At 50.3% G+C, this 25,763-nt stretch overlaps 1 protein-coding gene across 5 annotated transcripts in view; it reads left to right on the forward strand.

Moving 5' to 3' along the window:
- LOC144145855 (uncharacterized) overlaps positions 1–25,085 on the forward strand; it is a 328,427-nt gene extending 303,342 nt beyond the window's left edge. For all 5 annotated transcript variants that reach the window (XM_077677654.1, XM_077677655.1, XM_077677656.1 and 2 more), the window contains 5 exons: positions 5,552–9,049; positions 10,772–11,115; positions 20,385–22,405; positions 23,204–23,386; positions 24,723–25,085. In XM_077677654.1, coding sequence (XP_077533780.1) covers positions 5,994–9,049; positions 10,772–11,115; positions 20,385–22,405; positions 23,204–23,386; positions 24,723–24,770 — 5,652 coding nt within the window. In that variant the 5' untranslated portion in view covers positions 5,552–5,993 and the 3' untranslated portion in view covers positions 24,771–25,085. The remainder of the gene's footprint in view (positions 1–5,551; positions 9,050–10,771; positions 11,116–20,384; positions 22,406–23,203; positions 23,387–24,722) is intronic.
- Positions 25,086–25,763: the final 678 nt, after the last annotated feature.

Genomic DNA, 25,763 nt, shown 5'->3' on the forward strand with positions numbered 1-25,763 from the left:
TGCCATTTGGAGCCGAATTAATCAGCGAACGAATGTGCAGGTTGTTGACTTCAGCAGGCTGTTGACTGTTCTGAGAATCTTGAAAGAACTGGCACCTGTGCGCTTTTTATTCGTTACCCATTTTGTGGCTATAAGTGCATGTAGACGTTCTGGGCCCTGTAGCGTAGGAATTTGGGCTTCCAATAATTTGTTATGATGTCGTGAAATGTCCCAGTGGAAAAAGACAGGTCAGGGAAAATGTTTGCTCAAAGGAAACCTCACTGAAACCACGTCGGCTTCTGCATGTTAGCGCTTAGCTATCTTCAGCTTTGCGACAACTTTGTGATACAGTTTATTCAAGTTGGGTAAGTTTACACGTTGGCCACCGCGGATAAATGGACTTTTTTTACGCATGGGAACATTAATTTTGTGCATAACGGGGCTATACATGTTGTCACACAGCCGCGTTCGGTTTATCTAGCATACTTTGATTCTCTTTTATCACTTAGGAAATTTTTTTTACGTAATTGTCAACCGTGCGAAATTGTGTCCATTGCAATGTCCCGCGAAAATACGCTCACGCAAGGAGTTACGACGTCGTAAAGGAATTACAGTAATGGCTAGCAAAGAACCCCGACACTGCGGCGTAAATGCTCGCAGATAAATACGCGCGGGGGAAAGCGTCACGGAAAATGCAGGAAGTTCACACTAACGCGTAAGACTTCAAGGTATGGCAGCTGAACGCAATCTTCACGACCATCACGATGGTTTGAGTCCACGATTGCAGCCGATTTGCTGCTGCTTCGCTGTCGCTCGAGGCACGCGGTGAACGCTCGAGTTTCTTTTTTGTTTTTTGCCAATATTGGCTGATCTCCCTTAGTTGCTATGGTTATCTTGACGAACGTGCGCTCGAAGCACGCGTGCATGAGCGCTCGGCATTTTCTTGGTATTTTTAACTGGGGAAAACACTAAACACAAACGATTTTCTCAACAGCTTTGCTGTTATACTGCCCGCGCAGCCAGTCACGTGAGACCACATGAGAAGTCAACCCTGCCGGGAGTTTTGCAGCACCCTCTAGGAGTAATATTTGGCCCCAGGCAACTGCATGCTGTTAGCCTGCTCCGGCCCGCTGTGTCTTATATGGCACTGGTAGTATCGATTTGGGGGCGTTATTTATAAAGATCGTGGGAAAATGGCTGGTATTCATGGAATATGAACGGTGGCATGCTCTGTTTGAAATTTCTCTGATTCAAAATGAGTTGCTCATTTCACGGTCTCATATTTGTTGATTGTTTAATCATTTGAAATTGGAGCGGGCCTTCACCCGCCATAGTAACACCTCACGTGTGGTGCGCGCTGTGTTTGAGGGCTACAAATCAACGTCAACCTTCAGGACCAATTTGACGCGAATCTGGAGCATAAAGACGAGAGGTTTCTTGCTTTTTGCCTGAGCATAAACAAAGGGAGGTAATCGGGCCTGCGGCATTTCGCCCGGCAGCAGGACGCCTTAACTACTCAGGCACTATACATGCTAGGCATTCCCATGTTATTAAACAATTTACTTGCCGCATCGACAGTTATCTGAGATATTCTATTGATAAAACCCTGACCGCAGTCGCTGTTAAATGAAGGTCGATTGCTGCTATTCTACGCCACCAAAGCAGCCAGCGTCGATCACCTATTCATCATTCTTTCAGCCAGCCCACGCGATATCATCCTTATTGCGGGAAATGTCGGTTGAAAAGGGTGGTGCGCATTTATATGTTAAATTATCGTACAACGTAGCTGTTGTTACGTTACTTCGATGTCGATACGAAGAATCAAGTGCTTGTAGCATGCTATATAAGAAAACACTGGTTGATTCCTCTGTCATAGGATTCGGTAAAATACGAAAGTGGAATGTGCAGCCAAATCTGCAGCGAACGGGGCCTGATTTGCAGGTCGGCGGCTGTCTTGTGGGTATGCTTGGCGAGCGACATCCTGCTGGCGGTTCGCTTCGGCGAAGATGCGACGACTTCGGTCCTGCTCCGTGGCGTGTACGGCAGACGCTTGCGTTGCGATGAGCTTAGCTTGTTGAACGCGAGAGGCAGAGTTCGTAGCTTGGACCGTGAACGCACGAACTCGTTTCGCTTTCCGCTGGAGTTTCTGTTCGCACCAAATATCACGTTCGCGGCATTCGCCCGACGGGCTACTGAGAAGGCTCGTTAGCGTCATGATGCACTACTTCGCTTCACCTCTCCTAGACAGAAGCACAATCCGCGTCAGTGAAACTTGTTCTGCCGTTTCTTCTGCGTTCGTTGTACTGGCGTCATTTCCGTGACCGATATGACGTCAGTGAAATGTTGGTGTATCCCGGCATAAAACACTTTAGTGTTAAAAAAAGGCCCCGTATATGCCGTTCGGCTACAAGTGGGGCCGAAAGACTGGTCTTCCGCCGCTCCTGCAATCTAGCTCTCATCTCTCTGTCTGTCTGTCTGTCTCTGTCTGTCTGTCGGTCTGTCTGTCTGTCTGTCTCTCTCTCTCTCTCTCTCTCTCTCTCTCTCTCTCTCTCTCTCTCTCTCTCTCTCTCTCTCTCCACCCCTAAGGCTTTTCCCCTGCCCTCTCGCCCCTCAGATGGTTAATTCGGCGGCGATTCTGTCAACTCAATTCATTTTTCCCGCGCTGACATTGCTCTCGCGCCATCTGGTGGGAGAGGACACAAAGACGTAACAAGACCCCGGGACCGGGGTAGCGTCCGCTCCTGACGGAGGCTGCAAGCTTGTTCGCAGTATGATCAAATTCTTCTTCTGCTTAACAGGATCACGAAAGATCCAAGCTGTAAATTTAAGCGCTCCTGTCAGTGATGTTTGTTCAACTTGCACCGGTGTTTAAAGTAGGGAACTTACTGATTTAGTACCCCTAAATCAAACACGGAAGTCACGTTTATCCGTATACCCACCGCGGTGGCTCAGTGGCTAAGGCGTTGCGCTGCTGAGCACGAGGTCGCGGGTTCGATTCCCGGCCGCTGCGGTCGCTTTTCTGATGGGGGCGAAAAGCAAAAATGCCCGTGTGTACGAGATTTCGGCGCACGTTAAAGATCCCCAGGTGGTCAAAATTAATCCGGAGCCCTCCACTACGGCGCGCCAAACCCTACAATCAATCAATCACGTTTATCCGTATGGCGCTTTGTCTTCGTGGAAAAGCGCTCCAACAATGGTGACGAATAAAGAAGCAGACAATGCGGTGCTGCGGTCTTCGTCCGTGTTTGGGGGCTTTTTCAATCAAGACGAATTTATACCAACTACCCAAACTTTCCGTTCATGCTGCGTCTTTTTTAATGGAAGCATTCGATAAAGCCGGCACAGAATAGACATGGGCTGGGGAGCACTAGGCAAGCACTCCCAAATATTCAATAATAAGCCACCTCTCACTCAAACGAAGAATATACAACCAATGCATCATGCCTGTGATGACATATGGAGCGGAAACTTGGTGTCTTACTAAACGACTAGAATAACTCATGTCCGCTCAAAGGGTCATAGAATGATAGCAGTAGCGTTGACGGTGAGGAAACGAGCTTCCTGGGTCAGATAAAAAACTAGAGTTGAAGATATAATAGTTCAGATAAAGAAGAAATGGTCCTGGGCTGGCACGCAGTTGGGCGAAATGTCAACCCTTGGACCACCAAGTGGATACCATGAGGCTAGTTTAAAAGAAAGGGAAAGCCGATAATTCGATAGAGGAATGAAATAAGAAAATTCGGGGACCAAGACTGTACTCGAGCGGCACAGGACAGGAGTGGCTGGAAACCAAAGGGGAGGCCTTCGTACTAGAATGGACCTGGGTAGGTTGTGATGATGATGATGGTTTGTTTACACAATACGGCAGACATGAATCCCAACCAAGTAGCTGTGTGGAAGGCATGTTCTTGATAATAAGATACACTTCAAGCCTAACATCACGCCGAAAATAAGTTACAATAAGTGAAAAAGCGGAGATTAAAGTAAAAAGTATGAACGAAAAGGTAGGGTTGGGGGGGGGGGGGATAAAATTAAAAGTAATCAGGGAAACTAAACAATACAGAATCAAGGACATAAGGTGCAAAATTATTGTTATGTCGGTGAATAAACATGCGCGTCAGTTAACATGCGCGGCAATTCGTTTCTGCATTGATTATGAAAGGTGTTTAAAAAATTAAAATAAATCTGCCCTTACCGGGGCAGCCTAATTCTCTTGCGAGTGCGGGACTGCTGGCACGTCCTCGGTCTTGAAAGCTGTCCCACTGAGCCTGAATCACGTTATCTGTTTTCTCGGAACCTAAACCGGCTTCCAGACAATGAGACTCGCAACCTGACACGTGTGGTGCGTTTGCGTAATGTCGCGCTTGTTCGTTTCGCAGCTCTCGGATAAGCGTAAGACCGTTGCCTATACACCGTCCTCGCTGACTCTGTTCTGCTGCGAGAACAAGGTCGATCGCGGGTGCAAAAGTTTGAATTACCCGTCTGTTTGCTTGGGCGCCTCGCTGCTTTACAACTTTTCGAAGAACTTGACTACGAAGTAAATAGTTACAGGTGCCGTAATAAGTAATTGGAACAAGGGTTTGTGAATGGTATAAAATATTTGTCTTATTGGTTTTATGACAATGATTACCGGTTTGCAGGAAGCTTTTTTTTCTATTATGCAGGACTATACTTTAAACGCACACCAGTGCAGCCAGGCAGTTTCCGGAGGAAGAAATTCCTGTAAACTTACGAGACCGTGTTTCAGTTACTTTTGATGGCACATGTGAATGCACTTTTAGAAATGTTTGATGCGTTTCCAGAGCTTCTTAGATCGGGGCACATTGCGAACCGACCCTAAGTGCCAAAACACCGGCGTCAAATGTTCATTGGAAATTGTTGAATTGATGCAAGTTTATGGGCCACATGCAGTGGTCAGTTTCGATATAAGTAACTCGTTCTTCTACTCCCGTGCACAAAGTGTACTTTTTACCATGTTCTTATGTGCGGAATTTTTGCTGCTATTATAGCTGTCGTATTGAAAATCTGCTGCGGGGGTCTCGCAAATGGGTACGCTATATCCTTCGCCAACATTGCAGTTCGAAGCTAAAGAATAATACGGACGTATCAGTGAGTTTTTTTTTTAAAACTGTCGCATACTGTGTTCGTGTGACGAGTTGTGGCGGAAGAATTTTTTTTTTTTTGCCGGCCCTTGAATTGGTCACCTTTTAGATGCTTCATAAATGCGTACGTTCAGCTTGCCTCCCGCGTATCGGGCTGAGTTGTAACTGGTCGACGAAAAGGCATCTCGAATCAATGCCAATTTTTCGGAAAGAATTTTGTTTATCTTGAACAGTCCTTTTCTCTTCTTATATACGTTGGTGTAGTAGTAATTCCTGTCGTGTACGATAATCTCGCAATAGAAGTGCGAGCCCCCAGTGTGATGAATATGCTCTAGTGTCGAGGGTGAGCTAGTTCACGTTCGCTTGAATGAGCGGGGGAAGGTCACGACCAAACATACGCATGCAGACATATTTATACCCATTCGTTATTATTTGGAAGCCCTAATGTCAGATTTATTTCTTATTTGCAGACACTTGTGACGTTCTCAAGACGGACGTGACTGCCAGGTGCTTTCTACACAAGAGCATTGACAGGGTCCCAACCATGCTCAGAAGCCACCAGGGGTTCCAAGCTTGATGTTGACAAGACTTGGAGCTTTGAGGAAGACACGCTGAGTGTGACGCAGGCCGCGATTTTTTTCGCGGTTGATCCACCGTTCACATCAAGTGAAATAAAACCCCGAACACTATAAAACTGTCCGAGTTGCGCTGGAGGCTAGACAAAAAGTGGTTACTGCTCCAAGTCGTGACATCACCGAAGCGCCATCGTTGTTCTCAGCGTCCCCAACGGGTTTCAAGCTGCCAGGATTCACTTCAGCCAGCGGCCTCTCTAGCGACTCGGTAGAGGCTAAGTTGGCCTTCAGCACGAAGAGACCGGGAAAATGCGATGCGGCCCACGGGAGGTCGGCCACAATGGCCCGCGATGGCCACAAGCGAGGGCATTCAAAGGACACCACTGCAACGGTCAAAGCCAGTAGACGCTCCCCGTCACCGAAGCATAACGGGTGTCCCGAGCTCTCCATCCGACGAGGTCTCAAGAGCGACGAAGACGAGGACAAGAGCGAAGAGCTGTCCGACATAATAAACTTCTTGATTGAGACCGATCCCAGGAGAAGTCGGGACGAATACGGAGCCCTCTACGCGTCTTCTGACGACGCCGAGCGTGTCTCATCACCTGCGTCTGGCAAGGAAGTGGCTATCTGCGAACAAGACCCAGATACCAAGGGGGCTCCTTGCCAGGAATCCACTGAGTGTCCTCCGAAACCCACAGCCACCAGCAGCTCCCCGACAGGTATAGTCCTGCCGGCTGCTGATTTTTTCGGTTTCAACTACCAGCCGGATTTTACACCGTCCTCCTTGGCGCCCAGAGCGTCTAGTCAAACACTACAGTCAGCTCATGTCGAGCGGAACGACCCCCTGAACTCGCAGCGGGTGAGACCAACGCGAGACGCCGAAATGAGTACAACGGGCAGTCCCACTGACAGGGTCGGCCCGTTGGTGAACGGAAACGGACGTTGCTCAGGCGTCGATCTATGTCAAGTGCCAAGCGGTGATGTGGAAATCCGAGGGAAAACATCTCAGTCGTCCGTCAACAACGCCGTCACCGCCTCCGCCGAAAAGAGCGATATCGCGAACAAAGGGTGCGGCCCCAGCGCGGGCTTAATAATAAAGGCGGCTGATATCTCCCAAGACGCGGACGATAGCCTCGCTGACGAGGTCGCCCGTGGCCTGGCCGCGATTGAGAATTGTGATGACGGGCGTGCTGATAGCGGCGTAGCGTTGGATTCGCCCGTTTATCGGGACACAAGGCCGTGTTGCGCGAAAGAAGATAGTAGTGCCGGTGGCAGTCGCCGCGACGGGGGCGACCACAACTGCGACGCTCCGGGAGAGTGTCAACTGCGCACACCGGCCTCGTCAGCGACGACAGCCTGCGACTCTGGTGCGACGAGTGGACAACCGGTTGAAACTGCGGGCGGCAGCTCTGAAACCGACCGCGAGACTTCATCGCCGCCTCCAGGAACTAATTCGTATAACGGGGGTGGTGGCGACGCAGTTCCAGCGCTCGAAGACTGTGCGAGTGTGTGTGAGCCCAAAGAAGTGTACACCAAAGGCAACGAAAGCGGCGCCGAATCTGACGGGACTGAAGCGTTGGAGTGGTCTCCGGGTCGTGTATCCCGTTCGAACAGCGCGGAGTACGCCCGAGAGCCCTCCAGTGCCGCCGTAGCCTGCGATGACGTGTGCGACAACGCGGATGCCTCCGCGCCCTCGGCGGGCCCAAGTGCGCAACCGATGCCCTCGACCTTCCCTGAGGGACACAATGCGCCGCTCGTTAACGGGGTCGACGTTCCTCAATGTACCAATCAGCCAACTGGCAGCCTCGCGCCCTTGACCGATTGCAACGCGCCCGATCGTGGACTGGACAATCTCATCAGCGTGTTTACCACAGTCGAACAAGGAAAAATCCTGCGTGTTGATTGCAAAAAATTTCGCAAGCGGGGCCGTCCTCCAGGTCCGAAAAGACTTTTGGCAATGAGGAGGGCTCAGCGAGCTGCAATGGAGACTTCACGTCTGCTAACGGCCAGTGATACGGAGGACGTCGAATTCACGGTCAGGCAAGTGCTGCGGGACGTGGTCGACAGAATCGTGAACACGTCGTGCGAAATACCGTCCAAGCTGTCTGAGGCCAACATCAAGGAAGTGATCACCACTTTCTGCGAATCCAACGGAATCCGGTGCCAGGACTTTACCGGTGGCGACAATGATGACCTCTGCTTCGGCAATGTGCTCCCCGAGGAGCGTAGCTTTGGCGGCAGGAGAAGACGCATCGGGAGCTCTGACCATGGCTCGTCTTCAGACCGTGGTTCACCGGTAGCTGTGGAAGTGGCGAGTGACAACGGGACCCCCCGGAAGCGCTACCGGAAGCGCCAGACGGTGCCCGGTAAGCGTATGCTCACCAGGAGTCAGTGGCGGCGTTCTTGCTACCAGAAAGAGCAAGACAGTGCCTCCACGGACCAACCGGACAACGGGCTGCTGCTGCGGGACAGTGCCGACTCTCTTCCCGACGCCAAGCGCTGGCGTCGTTCCGTGGACTTGACTTCGGAAAGCTCCAACCCGGAGTCCTCGGCGGACGCCCTCAGCCTACCCTATGGTGGTGCTTCTCAGGACGTCGACATGGGTGTTACCGCCGTCGAAGACGCGTCGCGTGGGGCGAGTGACGAATCGCGAGGTCCTTCTGGTGGTTGTGCTGGTGGTGACGTCAGTGGTAGCTCGTGTGTGCTAGTCGCGGAGAAGCTCAACTCCGCACCGGTGAATAGCAGTATTTATTTATCGTCCGAGCCTCCCAAGCTTGGCTACATGGAGGCGAGTGTGACGGATGCGCCTCGCGAACTCACCTCCATGGCGGCCGCAGTGAGTGGTTGTCCACAGGACGTTTCGCGAGACGTCGTGGACTGTGCGGTTAGTGTCGGTGGTGTTGGCGGCGGCGGACATTGCGCTGATTACTCTAAGGATCGGCGAGGGCAGTCGTCGTACGGGCTCCGTAACGAACTCGCCGACGGGCGGACAAATGGCGGCAACGACGACGATGACGACGAGTCGCGGCTGATGATCTGTGATACTGACGAGCCCTTCCATGACGCAGGTGTTTCTGGTGCTTCTTCGGTGGGCACAGCGGACGCTGGTCAACTGCGAGCATTAACAAAGACCAAAGCGGAGAAGGACGCGTGTTCCGCTGTGCACGCGGGGTTGCCAGATTCCCGGCGGTCGGGCGGTTTTCCCGCCGTGGCGAGCCCCGTGCGTGGGGGTGGTGCAGCCGCGGTGTGTGAATCCGAAAAGGCTGCCGCAGACACGGGTGTCGTTTGTCTAACCGAGGAGAACGGCGACGCGGGGACACACGACGCGACTGTCGCCGGAGGAGGCACGGGCGGAACTTCCCGGGCTCTTCTCAAATCACCGGCGACAGTCCACAGGTGAGACGACATCCTTGACGGTTCCGAATCTTCGGATTGTGCCTTTCAGGGTGTGCCTCTTGCGCTAGTGGTAGGGGCTAAGTAAATTTCTCGCCGTAATCGGTTTACCGTAAAATTAAAAAAAAATATATATAAAGGCGCTTATCGAATACTGTACTATAAGGAGCGCTAACGTGATAGAACAGCGCGATATTTTGTCCAGTAGAAAAAAATATTCGAATAGTACGATATCCCCTTTACAAGACTGTTTTTGTTGAAGCCAGTATTACTTTATAAGAGTTGCTCTTTTGAAATTTGAAAGTTGATTTGATTGATTGATAGAAATTGCTATGATGGTAAAGGCAATGGGGGCGTTTGTAGAGCATTCCTTGACGGCTTCCTTACCCCGTGGAACAGCTGCCAAATATTTTACGCTTCTGGGTTAATTTCGTTTCAACCTGACATTTGTCGTGGAGGCTGTCGCCAACACTATCTGCGCGAAGTTCAAGGTTAGGTTTGATGTGTCCTTGCTACTCGCGTTAAACTTGGGGGATACAAGAGTGCTGCTTTTTAAAATTTGTCCCGAAGTGTTTGAAACGTGGTCAGCATTGCGGGAAAATGGTGGCCACGTCTCGTTGTTGGCGTTTCTGGGGAGCATCTCTGACGCTTGTGTCGCCGCTTTGCCGAACTCGGGCAAAGTTCTGACATGAGCGTGCCAATTATCGGCAGTTTCCGGGATCCTTTTGTGCCGGCATCAACTCTGACGTACAGTCCTTTCCAAAATTTTGCAGGCTATGCTAAAAACGTTTTGGACACGAAGAATTAAAAGCAACAGATTACGGGTTAACTGTCACCAAAATATTTTGACAGTACGAAAGGTGCTTTTTCAGCTTTCTGGCATAAAACATTTTAGTTGCACTGGCGAGTTAAGCTTGTATTCTGAATTGTTTGTTGGCTTAACCTTGGTATGGTCTAGAAGCTTCTCACGAAGATTGTACCACTTTTTATAGACGAGTTCTGCTCACTACAAATGCCATTTAACGAGAACCGCGTATAGTTAGAGCTTAAGGAACTACTGCTTTTTTACGGCTTCCCTACCTGAAGCCCCTAGGTTGTCTTAAAAGCCCGGTGGTAAGCGTAGGCTTAGATAGAATTCTACAAAACCGACGGTATGGGTAGAATGGTATGCAAAGACGAACATGGAAGCTGTAGCACTTGCATGCAGCGCCTGCAGCAGGCAAATCTCTTTGAGGTTTTCTTTTGTATATTTAAGATATATTCGTACATATGTATATTCCAAGTTTTGCAGCCTAATGGTCGTACACAACTCATTGTGATCTGTAGGACGCAGGAAGCTTCGATTTTCAGCACTGGACACTTGAAAATGCTTTTTCATTCCCGTTTGTAACCTTTTACCAGACGTGTTTTCGGGCATCTCAACTCTCAGCTCGGTATTTCTTAATTCTGCCCTCCGTATTTGGGACTAAACAAGAGAGAAAGCGGGCGTGTGGGTACTATGTACAGTCATTGCTTTGAAAATGTGCTTCTCTGGAGCAAAACCTGTAGAATAGTAATTAAGATGTCTGAATGGTGTGTACAGTAATTTCCTTGAACGCGGCCCTCCCTAATGCAAAACCGGTAAAATAACAACCCTGATGTTTTAGGTTGGAATCTAGTGCAATTTTAGTATGCCTGCAACCGGTTACGTACTTGACCAACTGAAAGTTCTGTTCTCTTCCTTAGTGTGCAAGGATCTCCCGCCCCGCCGAGCGGCTCGTGCGACGGTCCGGTCAGTGCCGGGGATCTGCCGATGAGCGCGACGCTGAAACCTCCTTCTATGGGGCCACGCCGTGCGGCCTCCTCGTCGCCGTCTTCGCGGACGGGCCACGGTGGCGGACCTGCCGTTTCGCCGCACTGTCCGCGGCCGGCGTCGATGCCCACGGCTCCTCCGGGCCCCGCGGGTTCTCCCGACGTCATCGTGGTCAAGGAGGAGCCCAACGACCTCTCCATGGCGCGCAGGGCTGGAGGAGGCACCGCCGGCGGTGCCCTTCCCGGGGGCCTCGAGCCGCTTGATCTGACGGTGAAAGGTGAGCTGTTCTAACCTTACTATAGCACCGTCAAACTTCCGATGCTTGTCTTTTATTTGTCAGTAAAGGATAGTTCTGAGCACTTCGCGGGCGGTCCGAGACGGCTCTCGCAATAGACATTCTGGCGGCAAAAATGTGTCAGAGCTGTTCAGGAGTAGTTCAGGGCAGTCCTGGATTAATCTACCAAAAGGAATTCTGTGGGCAAGATAAATGAGAGCTGCGCTGGAGCAGCTCTTGGGCAGTCCGGGGCAGCCCTCGCCGTAGAAATTCTACGGAAAAAGCAATAACTGAGCAGTTCCAGGCAGTTCTAGGCAGTCCAAAATAACAAATCGAGGAGACCTATTGCTATTTACCTGGAGTGTGGCTGGGCTTTCCAGGGGAAGTTGGAAGGTCTCTTCCGGTATTCCTTGTTCAGCCGAATGTGGTGACATCTTGCAACCACCTAAGGTTCCGTTTCTGCGTGGTACCTCATGTATACGTGGCACTGTTCTCGCGCCTGATGGTGCGCTTTTATTCATCCGTTTTTGGCGCATTTTAAGCGCAATGATTTCTTGCAATGCCTTGCCAAACATCCTAGACTTCGTACGACGTGACAATGGCATTACGCGTAGCTGTCCACGCTTTAGTCCCACTCATAGTAGCAGTCCGGAGCTCATACCATCAAGCTGACAGAGATGGAGTGCCAAAATGCAGCGTATACAAAAGGGCCACGCAACTACTTCGTCCATTGCAGGGACTAAGGATATAGTTCTTAAGGTAGAGCCAGAAGGGACGGCAGGAGGAGAAACTGGAACAAACGCCAAACTTTTAGTGTCGCGAAGATGCCTGTGCAAAAAAAAAATTTTTTTTCAACGACTTTGCAGGTAGGGTTTTTCATTCACAGAAGCAAGGTTTGTTGTTTTTTAACAAATACTAGGCATGAGCTAGTACAAAAGCAAGTCAACGACACTGTTCAAAAAGTGGAGTGATGTTCGAGACACGTGCGGAGTCAACAGTTCATGACATGTCGGGCAATCGTGGGCAGGGAATTATTAATTTTTCGCGCGTTCGAGTTGTGCTTTTTACTAGTGGAATGTTCGGAATCGCGCGCAATTTAAGTCGCGCCGCCGTGTTTTGTGCGAACGACATCCCTCTTAATGCTGTACGTGTACTTTCCTCGCTTAAACATCCTCTCTCGACTCCGAGTGTGCCTGTTGTGAAAGAGAAACGGGACCTGCGACTGCAGACTGCCGCAAACGGAAAAAAGAAATCGGGCTGTAACACGAGCCCGCTTTGGCAGCAAGGATGATTTAGCGCCAGGGATTCCGGAAACGCTGCACATTTTTCGGCCGTGTTCGTTATCTGTTGAGGCCAGTCCTTGCGACGCTTCAGATAGTGGGCCACAGCTGTCTGCTGCTTTGCGAGCGGCGGCGCGAAACGGCATACTCCAGATGGCACGTACACGATTTCCTGCACTTTAGGTAATGACATGCGCCCTACAATGCTGCACATGTCGCTCGTCACACGTTTCCATCATCAGAACTGCTTGCCGTGGCTGCAGCATTGTCTCTGGGCTTGCTAGAAACCTACTGCTCAACGCATACGTTGGGCGATGGATGCTATGCATAGCAAAGCCAAACAGCCAATTAATAATGAGCTTGCAACTCCTTTAATAAAATGAATTTCGAATCAAAATACAGATTTCAAGGGAAGCACCATAAAAGGTCTTCTTCACTTCAACTACACGTTGAATCATACATGCGAGTGACAAAAACACATATTCGCGGCAGGAAACGAGAAATTCTATAAAGTGGCACGCAGGAAAGAGCACAACTCCAGTAAATCAGTCGTTGTAACGTACCATCACTTCTGGGACGGGCTTTCTGGGACGTCACGTGCTCGGACGTGAGTGTGGTCCTTTCTTAACCCCCGAAGGGAGTTAGTTCAATGCATATCTAGATTGATGACATCAATACTCGAGCCATGTCGTCTGCGTTTCACGCCATGCGGGAAAAAATGCGTGATAAAAGCGCTCATAGGGGCCGCTACCTGCCGTAGTAATCTTCCACTGAACCATGCTTCTCCGCCTTCCGTAGTCGTTACGTTTGACTTGGTTCTGCCGTATTGGGTGACGTGTTCTTGGGGATGGTTCTGCAGGGGATCGAGAGTGAGTAAGGAACCAGACGTGTCCAGGGATATTGGATATGAGCTTTAAGGAAACGTTTGCTGGGTACAACCTTTCGGGAGCTAGGCCAGTTTTCTGGTATGTTTCCACAAAGCCTTATTTGCTATAACACAATCCATAGTTTGCTTTTGGGTCCAGCAGTTAGAAGCCCTAGACGAACAAAAATAAGCGTATTTGCAAGGTAGTGGCGAAAATATTGTTCGGGGGAGTTTCCGTGTCTCAAAAATCTTCACGGCTGAGAGCAGAGAATGAAACAGCAGGTAAAGAAGGGAAAAGAAGATATCAGTGAAATATAGCAGGGAAAGAGCTAGTTGGTATTACATGAAAAGACTTTCAAGCGCCAAAATATTTAGACGAATGACGTAAAAAACAGACATGCTTTCATATTTTAGTTCTTTACGTCCTCGTAGAAATATTTTTCTCATTGTATGGAAGGTTCGCTGTTGCGGGTGTTTTCACTCATGGTTTCCAATTAGGGACAAAAACAGGGTCTTTAAGCAGACGCGCTAATGAAGGCAGCTGCGGAGAACGCGAAAGGACGTACAGGTGGACTGGACTAGTAAGCGTGTGAATTGTGAAATCGGGATTAAAATGTAATATCTAGCGTAGAACGTGAACTCTTGTCTTTCCTCCCGTGATGTAGAGGAAGTAGTGGCCTGCTGCTAAGTAAAAATTGATCAAACTTTTAAATTGTCACCTTGGTGAGGGCGCACATGCCTGCAGGGAACCTTGAACAAGACAGGCACAAAACCGCACGCCGGTGGTCGTGTGCACGCGCAGAGAGAGAGAGAGAGAGAGAGAGAGAGAGAGAGAGAGAGAGAGAGAGAGAGAGAGAGAGAGAGAGAGGAGAGAGAGAGAGAGAGAGAGAGAGAGAGAGAAGAGAGAGAGAGAGAGAGAGAGAGAGAGAGAGAGAGAGAGGAGAGAGAGAGAGAGTCCCATTCTTTCTACATTTGAAGTCATCAGTGCTGTTTCCTTGCAGCGTGCTTTCTGTGAGCGCTTCTGCGCGCATGGGTGCAAATAAGACTTCAGAAATGAAATTGGTGGCGCTTTGGTGTCTTGTACCGGGCCTTCTCTCTCTGTCTGCAAGTTTATGTGGCATCTCCGTTGCTCATTCTTCGACGCTCGCCTAGCGCACTACCTAGTCCTTCATTGGCATTGCTCCCTGGTTGCTTCATTCGCCCACCAGCTATGGTCCCCGCCGTCGCGGCAACGACTATACTGCGCCCAGTCCGCAAGCGCCGGTTCTGCCGTGGCACATTTCTTCGTGCGTTGAAAGAACAGAGAAGGACGTGTACCTTCGTTCGTATGAAATTGCCGGATACCACTTAGAAGAAATTAGTATTTTAAAGCTGTAGTAGCACGCACGTCTCCCGCTGCTTCTACATCGCACGTGTGCCAGTGCTTATGCAATACTCTCCGCGGCACTCTGGCTTCTCCACGTGCACGCGAGCTCTCCAGAGAAACGGACCTCTTTAGGCAGTGCTGCCAGCTTCCGCGTGAATACGTAGACTGCCTATCGGAACGGGTTACAGGACGGCGCGACGGAAAGCGTATCGGGTTTCCTCCGGCGTGACCGCCTCTAGCGGCCAAGGCCACCGATCGATATTGGCGGCGCAAATATGCACGCGCCGCCGCTCTCGTCTACCGCTCGTGGCGTATACTCTTTGGCCGGGGCAATGTCGCCGCCATTAGATAACCTATCCGGCGTGCAGGGGTTGTTTTGAAAAGGTAGCATCTCATTTGGCGTCAGAAATAAATCCGCGGAAGCCTGCCTCGCCTTCTCACTTGAAGGAGAGTTTAACATTGTGTTTTAACAAGTCGGCGTTTTATTTCATATGGACAGAAAAGCGGCATTTCTTGATCGGACTTTTACTGGTGGCAGAATGATTATGGGCAATGTTTAAACAAAGAACGTTTTTCCCAGAGAGGGAGGACGTATTGTCAGAACATGTCTCATAATCATCATAATCACGATTTGACCACCATCAAATCCTCTTCAATCATCGACTGTCGGGCGGAGGCAAGTATATGTTGCACGCACTCGGAAAGCGCTCAGACGCTACACCCGCTTCATAGCCTGTTCGTAGCAATAAAGCCAAAGCTATTAACCCTCGTCCAGGGAGGTTCGACGTCTTGTTTGTGACGTTTTCCGGCGGAGGCGCTGGGTGCGTTTAGCCAATGTTGAGTTTGAGTGGCTCTCGGCGGCCCCGCCGAGCGAGCTCAATTCCAAGTCCTCTCTAGCCCCTTTGTTATGGACACCTGTGCTAGGACCTCTTTCCGCGTTTGTATATGCCGACGAGTGTCCGAGGGGAGCAGCGCGTAACTACCGGAGACACCCCCACCATCCCACCCGCTCTCCCTCGCGATCCCTCTGCCCTTACAGGCCAGCACTGATTCAGTTCTCTCTCTCTCTCTCTCTCTCTCTCTCTCTCTCTCTCTCTCTCTCTCTCTCTCTCTCTCTCTCTCTCTCTCTCTCTCTCTCTCTCTCTCTCTCCACTTTAACAGGCAGTCACTCGCCCCTCGCCCTTTCTCTCCACCCCAATCTCGCCTCCGATCCTCGTGGGCGTGTCTGAGTCCGTCCACGGCCGCTGGATGAGAGCGCACGCCTCTCATCCAGCGGCCGTGGTCCGTCCTCCACTCCACATGCTCCCTCGACTCGGCACGGTGGAGGATACCGGAATTCCTTTACATGCGAAAATTGCTGTCAGACATGTCCTTGACCGGAGGCTCGATTCATGCCTTCCTCCTCCGCTTCCTTGCTTCCCTTGCTGCACTTCTCCCTTTTCTTCTATTCCCCTCACCCCCTGATCTCTTTTCTCGTTCCCCTCCACCCTTTGTTCCTCTCATATCATGACACTCTCATTTCCCTCACCCTCGCACTCTTTTCCTTCTTTCAGCTCCGCTTAATTTTTCATTTACTCGGCCCCTTCTCCTCCCCTTTCCGTTTCACCAATCCCCTCTCCCTCAACCTCCCACCTCCCGGTACACTTTCTTATCCTCCCTTCCCTCATCGCTTCCCTTCTCTCCCTATCCTTCGCTCCCTCTACCTTCCCTTTCCACTCCGCTTCCCCTCTCTGCACTATTTCCATCATCCCCAATTGTCTTTTTTCCCCTGCTTTCCCAGCAGAATCACCCAACTCTTATCGGACTCCTCCCTTATTCCCATCCGAGTCCTCCTCCTCTTCCCTTCCCGCTGCACTTCTTCCCCATCGTCTTCCCTATCTCCTTCCCTTACTTCCTGCGGTACATTTTTCCTATCCTTCACCCCTCTACACTCTCCTTCACTTCGAAAATCAGCGATTCCCTGGTCAGTAGCCCATTAGCGAAAAAAAAAAAAAAACTCGTCAGTAACATTTCTGGCTGGTTCTAGTGCCAAACACACCAAAATTTTCGCTCTTAGGTATCTCAAAAAAGACTATCGTCTTCAGTCGTAAGGTATTGTATACGTTCTCGTATTAAACAGAATGCCCGAAGGTAGCAGTCGGTAATAAATATCTGATAGCGGTGGGTATTAGATACCTGATGGCGGTCGGTATTAGATAGCCCTTCATGCATTCGCATCAATCTTGTGTTGCGTTAAGTCAGTCACTCTTACACATCGCTGCGCACCGTGCCTGAATGAGCTAGCTAAATAAACCAATAGCGTGATGCGTAGCTGGGAGTGGGTGGGTCTCCGTACAGACGACTTGTGAGGTTCGCAGTATTCTTCCGATGAACGTAAAGTCCGGCCGTGATCTTGCTTTCGTTCATGACCTTCCCACGCGCGCAGCGCGATGCTATTTTCGCGTCCTGCGTCCGTGCTCCGCGTGGGCGCCTTCTTTCGCGCAAACGCTGCCGCGCATGTTTTCAGAATGTGGTACAACAGAGCGTACCAGCGGCACGGAGTATGGGCCGAATCTGGGTTCTTTTATACGAATCGGCGTTCGCGGGAGAGTCGAGGTTATTATTAGCGCGCCCTTTCGGCGCTCTGAAAGAGTCGCCTGTTTACCGCGCAGGTCCTTTTCTTGCCACTTTCCGTGCGCATTTCGATTGGACAGGTTGAAGGCAATCTTGATCAGACGCGTTGGGAAACTACTGGCGTCAACGGAGTAGCTCTGACGAATGGGGTTGTTGGCAGAATGGGCACTGTTCGTTTGGCTCGCAGTTCGCATGTTCCCTGTGTGCGCGCCTTTCGTTGACCCCAAGCCCGGCCCCAACTGCGTTTCACGCGATGAAATTAGCGCAGGCTTAAATTCGCAGCTCTATGCGTTTCACGGAACCGCTGCTACTGCGACCGAAGTAGCGTTAACCGTTGGACTGGGGCTCCGTTTCCTCTTTCGTAATATACACGTCGCCGTGCGAAAGGTGGCGGGAGCGTATACTCGTCTCTAGGGGCCTCATTTGTTTTTTTTTTTTTTTATCGTTCCTTTATCGGACTATGACATTCTGAGGAGGCGTGGTACAATTTCACGCAATAAACGTGAGTGCGTGAGTGCTTTATTGATTTAGAAAGTGGAAAAGAAGTGCACAGGGGATATTTTGAATTAATTTCGGAGTTCACCAGCATACGACCCAGTCCGGGGGAAGGGAAAAACGTTTAACAGAGATGCTGTCATGCGGTAGGAAACTGTTTTATCATTGATGCAATTTTGGGACTAGGTAACGAACATAAAACACTGTTAGCGGACCATACAAAGAGTGGTTTTCACTAAACTCCCCGTCGTCCGTCCTTCACCTTACGTCATCAGCGGTGTCTCGCACATTTTCATGGTTCTAATTGTTATGCAAATTCACCGGGTTTGTGATTCATCCACGCAGCATAAGCATTGCCTTCGCGTTGCGGGGTTGTCCTAAATTCTCATTGTGATGGAAGTTCCCTGTATGACATAAGGGCTCTCTAAAAAGCCGTTGGCAGCAGCTGCACGCGAAGGGGTTGTCCGGCCATCGCGGCAAACACTGTTATCTCCGGACTTGTCAGTCAACGAGTTGCGATAAGCCTCCGCTGCTGTAGTACTACGCTCAGTCACCGCCAGATGAGAGCCGTGTTCACGGCCCACTTACGAAAGGTGCTGAGTGGATTTGCGGCTACCCGGCCGCGAATTGTCTGCGAACTGCGGTCGCGTTTATGGCTGCAGGCAGGCTATAATGGCACGCTCACAGCCCATTAATAAGGGCCTGCGGTATTTGATGAGCCTTGGTGAACATGCCGTTTTTAAAAGCAACAGGATATGCACGCGTGAGACGGTTTCGGGGCGTTATCGTCATACGTGACGTCACACATCCGCCGTTCCTGTGGAGTACCGTGTAACGTGACATGTCCTGTAGAACAAGGGGAGTGAAAATGGGGTGATAAGGAGTGGCCTGATGACTTCACCTTCGTTCTCCTGCCGTCAAGTTTTACAAACGCGAATTGACTCCTCAGTAGCCGCTCTTTTCCTTTGAAGGTTTTCATAAAAAGCGTTGTTTAAGATGAAGCGACAAACAGCAGAGGACGGCTCTGTCTCAAGGACTGTCCTCTTTCTGATCCGCTGCCTTCTCTCTGAGTCCTCAAAACGTTCGCCGTTGGCAGTTAGGTTTGGGCTGTTACTTTATATTATAGCCCATTTAACTTCATGTCCACATCGCCGGCGGGTACTCCGTGCTGTCGCTGTCTGAAGCTTTTCTGAATGTTTTGTTTGGTAGATGACGGTGAACATCTTTATGCTTGGATCATGCCTACCTTAGGGGATGGCAACAACATTGACTACCGTCTGCTGTACCGTCTTGTTGCTGGCTACGTATCTAAGACTTCCGCTAGTACTTTTCACACTGTGAAAGGGATCTGCAATTATGCCTCGTTTGCGCAATACTCCTTCTGTAGAGGCCCTTGACGTATTGACATTTCCTCACACGAGATGTACGAGTTCCTTCTCTTGCGATTGAGCTGGTGAGCTCATGAGCTCATCAGCTCACGGGGGCACGACGAGTGACATTTCCTGCCTGTATTCTGTATAACACATGATATCCTTCACTTCCATGATTCATGTGTACATGTGATATACTTTCGAAAACAACGGTTTGCATTATTTGGAATCATTTATTTTATATATTTGCGCTTAACACTGTGCCCAAAGCATTAATTGCGCGGGAAAGCTGCTCATAATGGCGGAGGGAAATTCCAACTTTCCTGAAAAACAGTGAAAATGTGGGCGTCTAATGGTGGCTGAAACAAATGTCAGTTTAGCAGACCTGGTTGCTGCGTACTTGAGTAACATAATTCTAGAATGCCATTATTGGTTCGAGATGTAAAGCGATAAGGGTACTGTATGACTAGATGCCTGTAATATTTGCAGGTGTAAGTTTAGATGGTTACCGTACCACGAGATTCATGTCGGTGTAACACATTTTTACGACTAGTACAAATACGCAGAGGCAACTGTAGTTCGTCTGCTTTTCGCGAATGGTGAAGCGGCCAATTTAATTGCAGCTGAATTTTGTTAAGCAGAACGTTCAGCAACTAGTCAGATTCATTTTTTTTAATCAGAACTCTTTATAATCTAGTCGTAGCTGGTGATGGGAACACTAAAAACTGATTCAGCTCTCCTTTTTTAGCGGCAATCCCGGTTAACAATTGCCATTTTATAAAAGGTTGTGTTAAACTCTTGTGCACAAAATATAGGACAGGTATTTTCAAGCGGAAGTCCCTTTGCAAAAAGCCTACTACAAACAAATCTTATATTATGGTGTAATTATTACTCGTTGATGGACTGAAAGCGCGCTGAAAGTTTATCTTCCGGCTTCAGTGTCTGACGGTGCAGTGAGTGCATGTAGGCAATAATACTAGCAATCAACAGAACGCACCTTTGAACAACCTCCAGTTTTTAAATCGGGGCATTCTTTGCGGTGTGCCCCCACATTCCCAACTGTGTAACGGCCTGCGTTTGCATAAAAATGCATAACTGGCGGAAGTAGCACGTATAACCATTAAAATAACGTAAATGGAAGTAATTCGTCGATATGAATTTTGAAAAGCAAAAAATAAAAGTAAATTTTTTTTCTCATTTCATTAAATTGCAGACGTCATATATGTTATCCCGCTGCACGAAGGTAGGCCTGTTTAATTAGCTGTTCCCATCTTTCGTTCCAGAATCATCTTTTCGGGCGAAATCGGACATTCCAGTCGGCAAGGTGCAACCACAAATGACCACAAGCACTAGTCAATCTGCACAGGAGGAGCCGACGGCGGCGTCTAGCTCCCCCATCAACTACTCGTCTTCTCGACAGTCCACTGGACAGCGCGCTGAAGATGGCGGCCACTCGTCTAAAGAGCGTGAGAGGCGCGTTGGCCAGGCCTCTGACAGCAACGCTAGTCGCCCGCACAACGGCACTGGCAGCGCTGGCACCTCGAGCTCCGAGCCGCTCTCAGACTCGATCCTTCAGCGCCTGCTTCTTGACCCTAGTCGAAAGCCAAAAGAAGTTGAAAGCAAGGCGGCCTCCCCACCTGTTCCGGTTATCATGGATGTCCGCAGTCTTCGTGGTGGCATCACCGAGGGCACGCCCACCGAAGCCTCGAAGCGAGGGCGTGACACGGACATCGTCGCCGAAGCCAAGTCACTCTTGAACGCCCGCCTCACTGCGAGGCATCAGGAACAGCAGCAGCAGCTGCTGCAACAGCAGCATCAGCAACAGCAGCAGCCGCCTCAAAGCCTGGTCAAAGCGTCGAATATGGCGTCCGTGCCACCCATGAGTTTCCCGGAGAACAAGCTGGGCATGAGCACACTCGAGTCCAAAATCGTGGAGCTGAAGAAACAGATCCACCACTTGACCATCCTGGCCACGTACAAGGAAAAAGAGCTGGCCTGCATAAGCAGTTTGAGAACGGCAAAGGAAGACGCGCTCAAGCAGCTCGAGAGCAAATACCCGGGAATATGCTCCATCATGAGAGCCTTCGGCCCCGAGACCAACTCTGGCGAGTCCTCAGGAGACAGCCCCGGTTTCACAGACGTTCCCAGCATAGTGGCTCAGGCTGCTACGGCGACGTCGGGCTTGTCTCCGCTGGGCACCTTCGCGTCTGAGACTGATCCTCCTCTGCAGAAAAAGCCGGCAGTGCAGCAGCCTTCGCCAACCCTGCCCGTCCCGCTGCTCGCCCCGGCCGCACCACAGCGGCTGCGGACCAACTCTGGGTCAGAGCGGGAGTCTCCCGGCCGGGGCCTGCTGCCTTACGACAGGGGCAGCGCAGCTGTGTCGTCGTCAACAACGATGACATCGGTGTCTCCACGCGACAGTAGGCAACCGGGTACTTCTATGATAACGACGGCGCCGTCGAAGTCCGCGTTCAGTGTCCCGACCCCATCCTCGTCCTCTTTGCAAGGTCAGAGACAACCGAGACTTTTGCTACCCAAGGGCGCCGTCCCAGCGCCGGCTCAAGCTCCTGGGTCATCGGCGCAAGCCACGGCTTCCCGGGTCAATGCCGCAGGGGCGCATCCAGCCGGTGCGGCCGCGGTGTCTAGCTGGTGGAACGCACACAACGGGGCTGCAACGGCCCTTTCGCTGACATCCGGACTACCACACCACTTGCAGCGCGAAGCGATGCGCGACTACGCGTCGTCGTCGTCTTCTACCGCTGCTTTGCTCAAGGCCGCGTCTGTTCCAAGTTCTGCCATCAAGCAGCATGGTGCTCCGGCCGGGGGAGCAGCTGCAGTGCCGGCGCTGTCGAAACCGGAACCTGCTTCCTTGGCCGGCGCGAGCGACGTCGCCTCCAGGTCCGCCCACCGCCGGCTGGCCGAAACGACACAAGGACGTGTTGAGGACGCCAGGGACCTGGCTGCCGAGCTGGCCCGGCAGCAGGAGGAGTACAACCTTGCCCTGAACTCTGCCGGATCCTTATCCGGCATGAACCCCGGTTACCCGCTCAGCCGGGCGGGTCTCTCTGCGGCCGCGAGCATGTACAACCAGGCCATGGCGTACAGCCTCTACCAGCAACTCCGAATGAACAAGGAGGCCGCGGCCGCGCAGGCCGAGACGTCCGCGCTTCTCGAGAAGATGAAGCACCACAACCTGCCGCCTAGTCAACAGCAGCACCTGTACCACAAGGCGCTGCTCGAGCAAGCCAAAAGCCGGTCGACCAGCTGGGAACACCTCAACCACCTCCTGCAGAAAGATGGCCCTGTAAGCACACTTCTAGCAATATCATTTTCGATTACTATTATAGCGATGCAGCTTCACCGCTGTTTCTTTTTTTTTTAGCTTTCTTGGGTGTGAGAGCGTAGTTATGCCCATTTTAGAGGGCGCGCGTCACCACAAAGCAAGCGTCGTAAATTTGCGTGTGTCTCACAACAGCATAGGGATGGTTTACCTTATCTAAAATGTCTTACTGGAGAGTGTGCGTGCTGAGAGTGCGCTTCTGTGTACATGAATATTTCGCGCTTTCCCGAACTGCTGAACCTTGCGGATTGTGTTTTTCCAATGCGTACTCCAGGCGATGACTTAACGGGTAAGAACATGGGTACTTACTAAGAGCCTTGAAAGAAATACATGAGCCCAAGGAACCACGGAAAGAATAGGAAGAACGCTTTATGGTAGGCAGCAAGCGTTTTGTATATTGGGGGGCAAACTCGGATCGAAGCCATTATTTATACCTCGAATAAAAAGGTGGAATAGAAGTTAAGCTGTATATAACGGAGAACTGACAACTGGTGGACTACCAGGGTTGAAAAATGTCTACCAAGAGACGGACATTTGGGGTATGACCGATGGAGTAATGAGAAAGATCTGGTGACAAAGCACTGATTAGGACAGCCGAGGATAGAAACAGTTTGAAGTCAGTGGGAGAAGGCTTCATCCAGGAGAGGACATCCAGCAGGCTGTTGCTCAGGGCAATCATGATGATGATGATGATTCTATTTGTTTGCTGAGGACATTGATTATGATGATGGTGATTCTATATGTCTCCGACTCGCCCTGCAGCCCGGCATGCAGGCAGGCGTGCCCATCGAGCTGCTCTCCCTGCAACCGAAGCTGTCGGCGACGGCGCCGGAGCTCTTGCCTTGGCTCCAAGCTGGACTGGCCTGCGTCAACTGCGGAGACCCGCGTGTCAAGTTCGTCTGCAGCTGCTGCAGGACGCAGACTTTCTGCAGCGAACAGTGCCAGGTGCGTGGTGGTGTAGCGACCATTGCGAAAGGAACCGCTTCTCCGCCGCCATTTTGTACCATATATATACCCAGTACAAAGAGGGCTAAATGGCCGAACATGACAGGGTGTTTGGTGCAGGCGTATGTGCAAACCGCGCCTGAACGCTATTGTGCAGCTGTGCATGCAAGCCCATTAGAGCCCTTCGCCAAACGCGGATATTTGAGTTTACCTTCGTGTGCGTACATACTCGATCATTGCATCTCTATGACACCCGCCGCGGTGGCTCAGTGGCTAAGGCGTTGCGCTGCTGAGCACGAGGTCGCGGGTTCGATTCCCGGCCGCGGCGGCCGCTTTTCTGATGGAGGCGAAAAGCAAAAACGCCCGTGTGTACGAGATTTCGGCGCACGATAAAGATCCCCAGGTGGTCAAAATTAATCCGGAGCCCTCCACTACGGCGCGCCTCATCGCCTGCGTTGCGTCGGCGCGTTAAACCCCACAATCAATCAAAATCAATCAATGCATCTCTATGACGCGAGGCTCCACCGAAGTTTGCCACCAGCGCTGTCCAGAACGAAGGAAAGCGCCTGACGTTTTCAAATCCTGGGTGCGTATTTGTGACATGCAGTGGATAGAACACATAGCTATGGGGAGGCGTCACTCTAATACTCTACCGTCGCAGTTGAAAATACCTGTGAAACGCAAGATCTGTCATAATTACCTAGATTCTTGACCTCGTAAAATGGAAGCAGGTAATAAGAACAAAAGGTATTCCTGTGGCTAATTTTTCGTTCGCTCTCACGTGGTTCTTAATCAAATTTACGGAGAAAAAAATAACGTTCGGGTTACTGTTTGGGCTAAGGGGCTTCACTGCTTTGAAGCTTTTTAGTATGTGGGGTGTGTCGACATGACCCCGGAACACTTCCACAAGTTATCGGGGCTTGTAGTCCTTATTGCATATCGAATAATGTAGAGGCATTAGTATCATTGTGATTAGCACAAAATTGTTTGCCCACGCCTGACAAAAACTACTGGTCTCATGACCCAAGCCAGGCGCATGCGCACTCGGCTCTGTGAAGTGTTTTGCGTCGCATAACGGCGTATGATTCCCGAGTCGTATTCCTGCATTGCAACCACTGCATTTTACAAATGCACGTCATATTCAGATGGCCCAACGACTATCTCAGGAGTTTGCATAGATTTTCGATGCAGGAAGAAATTTAATCGAAATCGGCCAAAAATATGGTTGTCCTCTGCTAATGTAGCTTGATTTTTAAAACTGCGATCGGCAATTCATGCCAGTGCTCAGGGAATGGGATATTGTAAACTGATATTTTCTGTCTTATTCCTCTTCCAGGTTAAACTTTGGAACAAGCTGAAGGCCCAGACTCCGGCGAAAAATTGAGGGATTCGACAACACGTTGGGACCTTCGTTAAATTTATTTGTCATCCCTTCGTCGTTTTTTTTTTTTAGTTCGTCTATCTCCGTGCCATGTCCTCTTTTTCTTTGGTTTCCTGTAGGCCTTGGGAAGTTTTCTCAGAAGCGCGTTTCACGGGTTCCTGCACCCATATTTGTTTGGTTTCTTTCATTTTTTTCCTTCATTTTTGACGAAACGCGCGCTCATTTTGTACTATACAGCATTTTCTCCGACAGTCTCAAAGGGGTCATATTGTTGTCTTTGTTTTCTTCGAATTTCCAAATAAAGTTATGTTTTCGTAAGATGCGCAGCTCTGCTTGTGTTCCCGTTATTCAACATTTGTGTGCTCGTGCAGCTGTTTCTGTGAGCAAATGAAGTTTGTGTTCAGCCACGAGGGGAGCCTGAAATGGTACTAGCGAACTTGAATTTTTGGCAGTGCACAAAATGCCGCACAACATTGGCAACAACGTAAGGAGAATAAAGCGAAATAGAGTAGAACAGAAAGTTTAGGACCGGATGGGGCAAAAAAGAAAACTCCAGGACGGCGGAACGGCAGAGTACAAAACCGGGATACTACTGAGCGTTTTTATTGCCACATTGATTTGACAAACCGGGAGTACAGTAACGGTGCACATGCACTCGGACACAAGTTGCAGCTAGTCATGACTTGACTGACGTCACCACAACGAAATTCCTTCATAGCTGGGTTCAACTCTTGGAAGGTAATCAGCCATGCAATGTTCGGTTCAACAAAGGAAAACATGCAAATTCTCGGCAATACTGACGTGCGTATGTGAAGGGAGAGAGAAAAGGCTTTATTTAGCGAGTAGTCTACTGTCGCCGGCAAGTTGACATTTTTTTTTTGTTGTTGCCTCGAGCTCCGCGATTCCGGGAGACTAAAGGCGGTCCTTGTGAATGTTATGGCCTACACCTAGAAAGTCGACAACAAGTACATGCAGCACGGCGTACGGTGAGTTTGA

The sequence above is a fragment of the Haemaphysalis longicornis genome, unplaced genomic scaffold (genome assembly GCF_048455015.1).
Source record: "Haemaphysalis longicornis isolate Haplotype H1 unplaced genomic scaffold, Haemaphysalis longicornis Haplotype H1 scaffold_7, whole genome shotgun sequence".
Lineage (NCBI taxonomy): Eukaryota > Metazoa > Arthropoda > Arachnida > Ixodida > Ixodidae > Haemaphysalis > Haemaphysalis longicornis.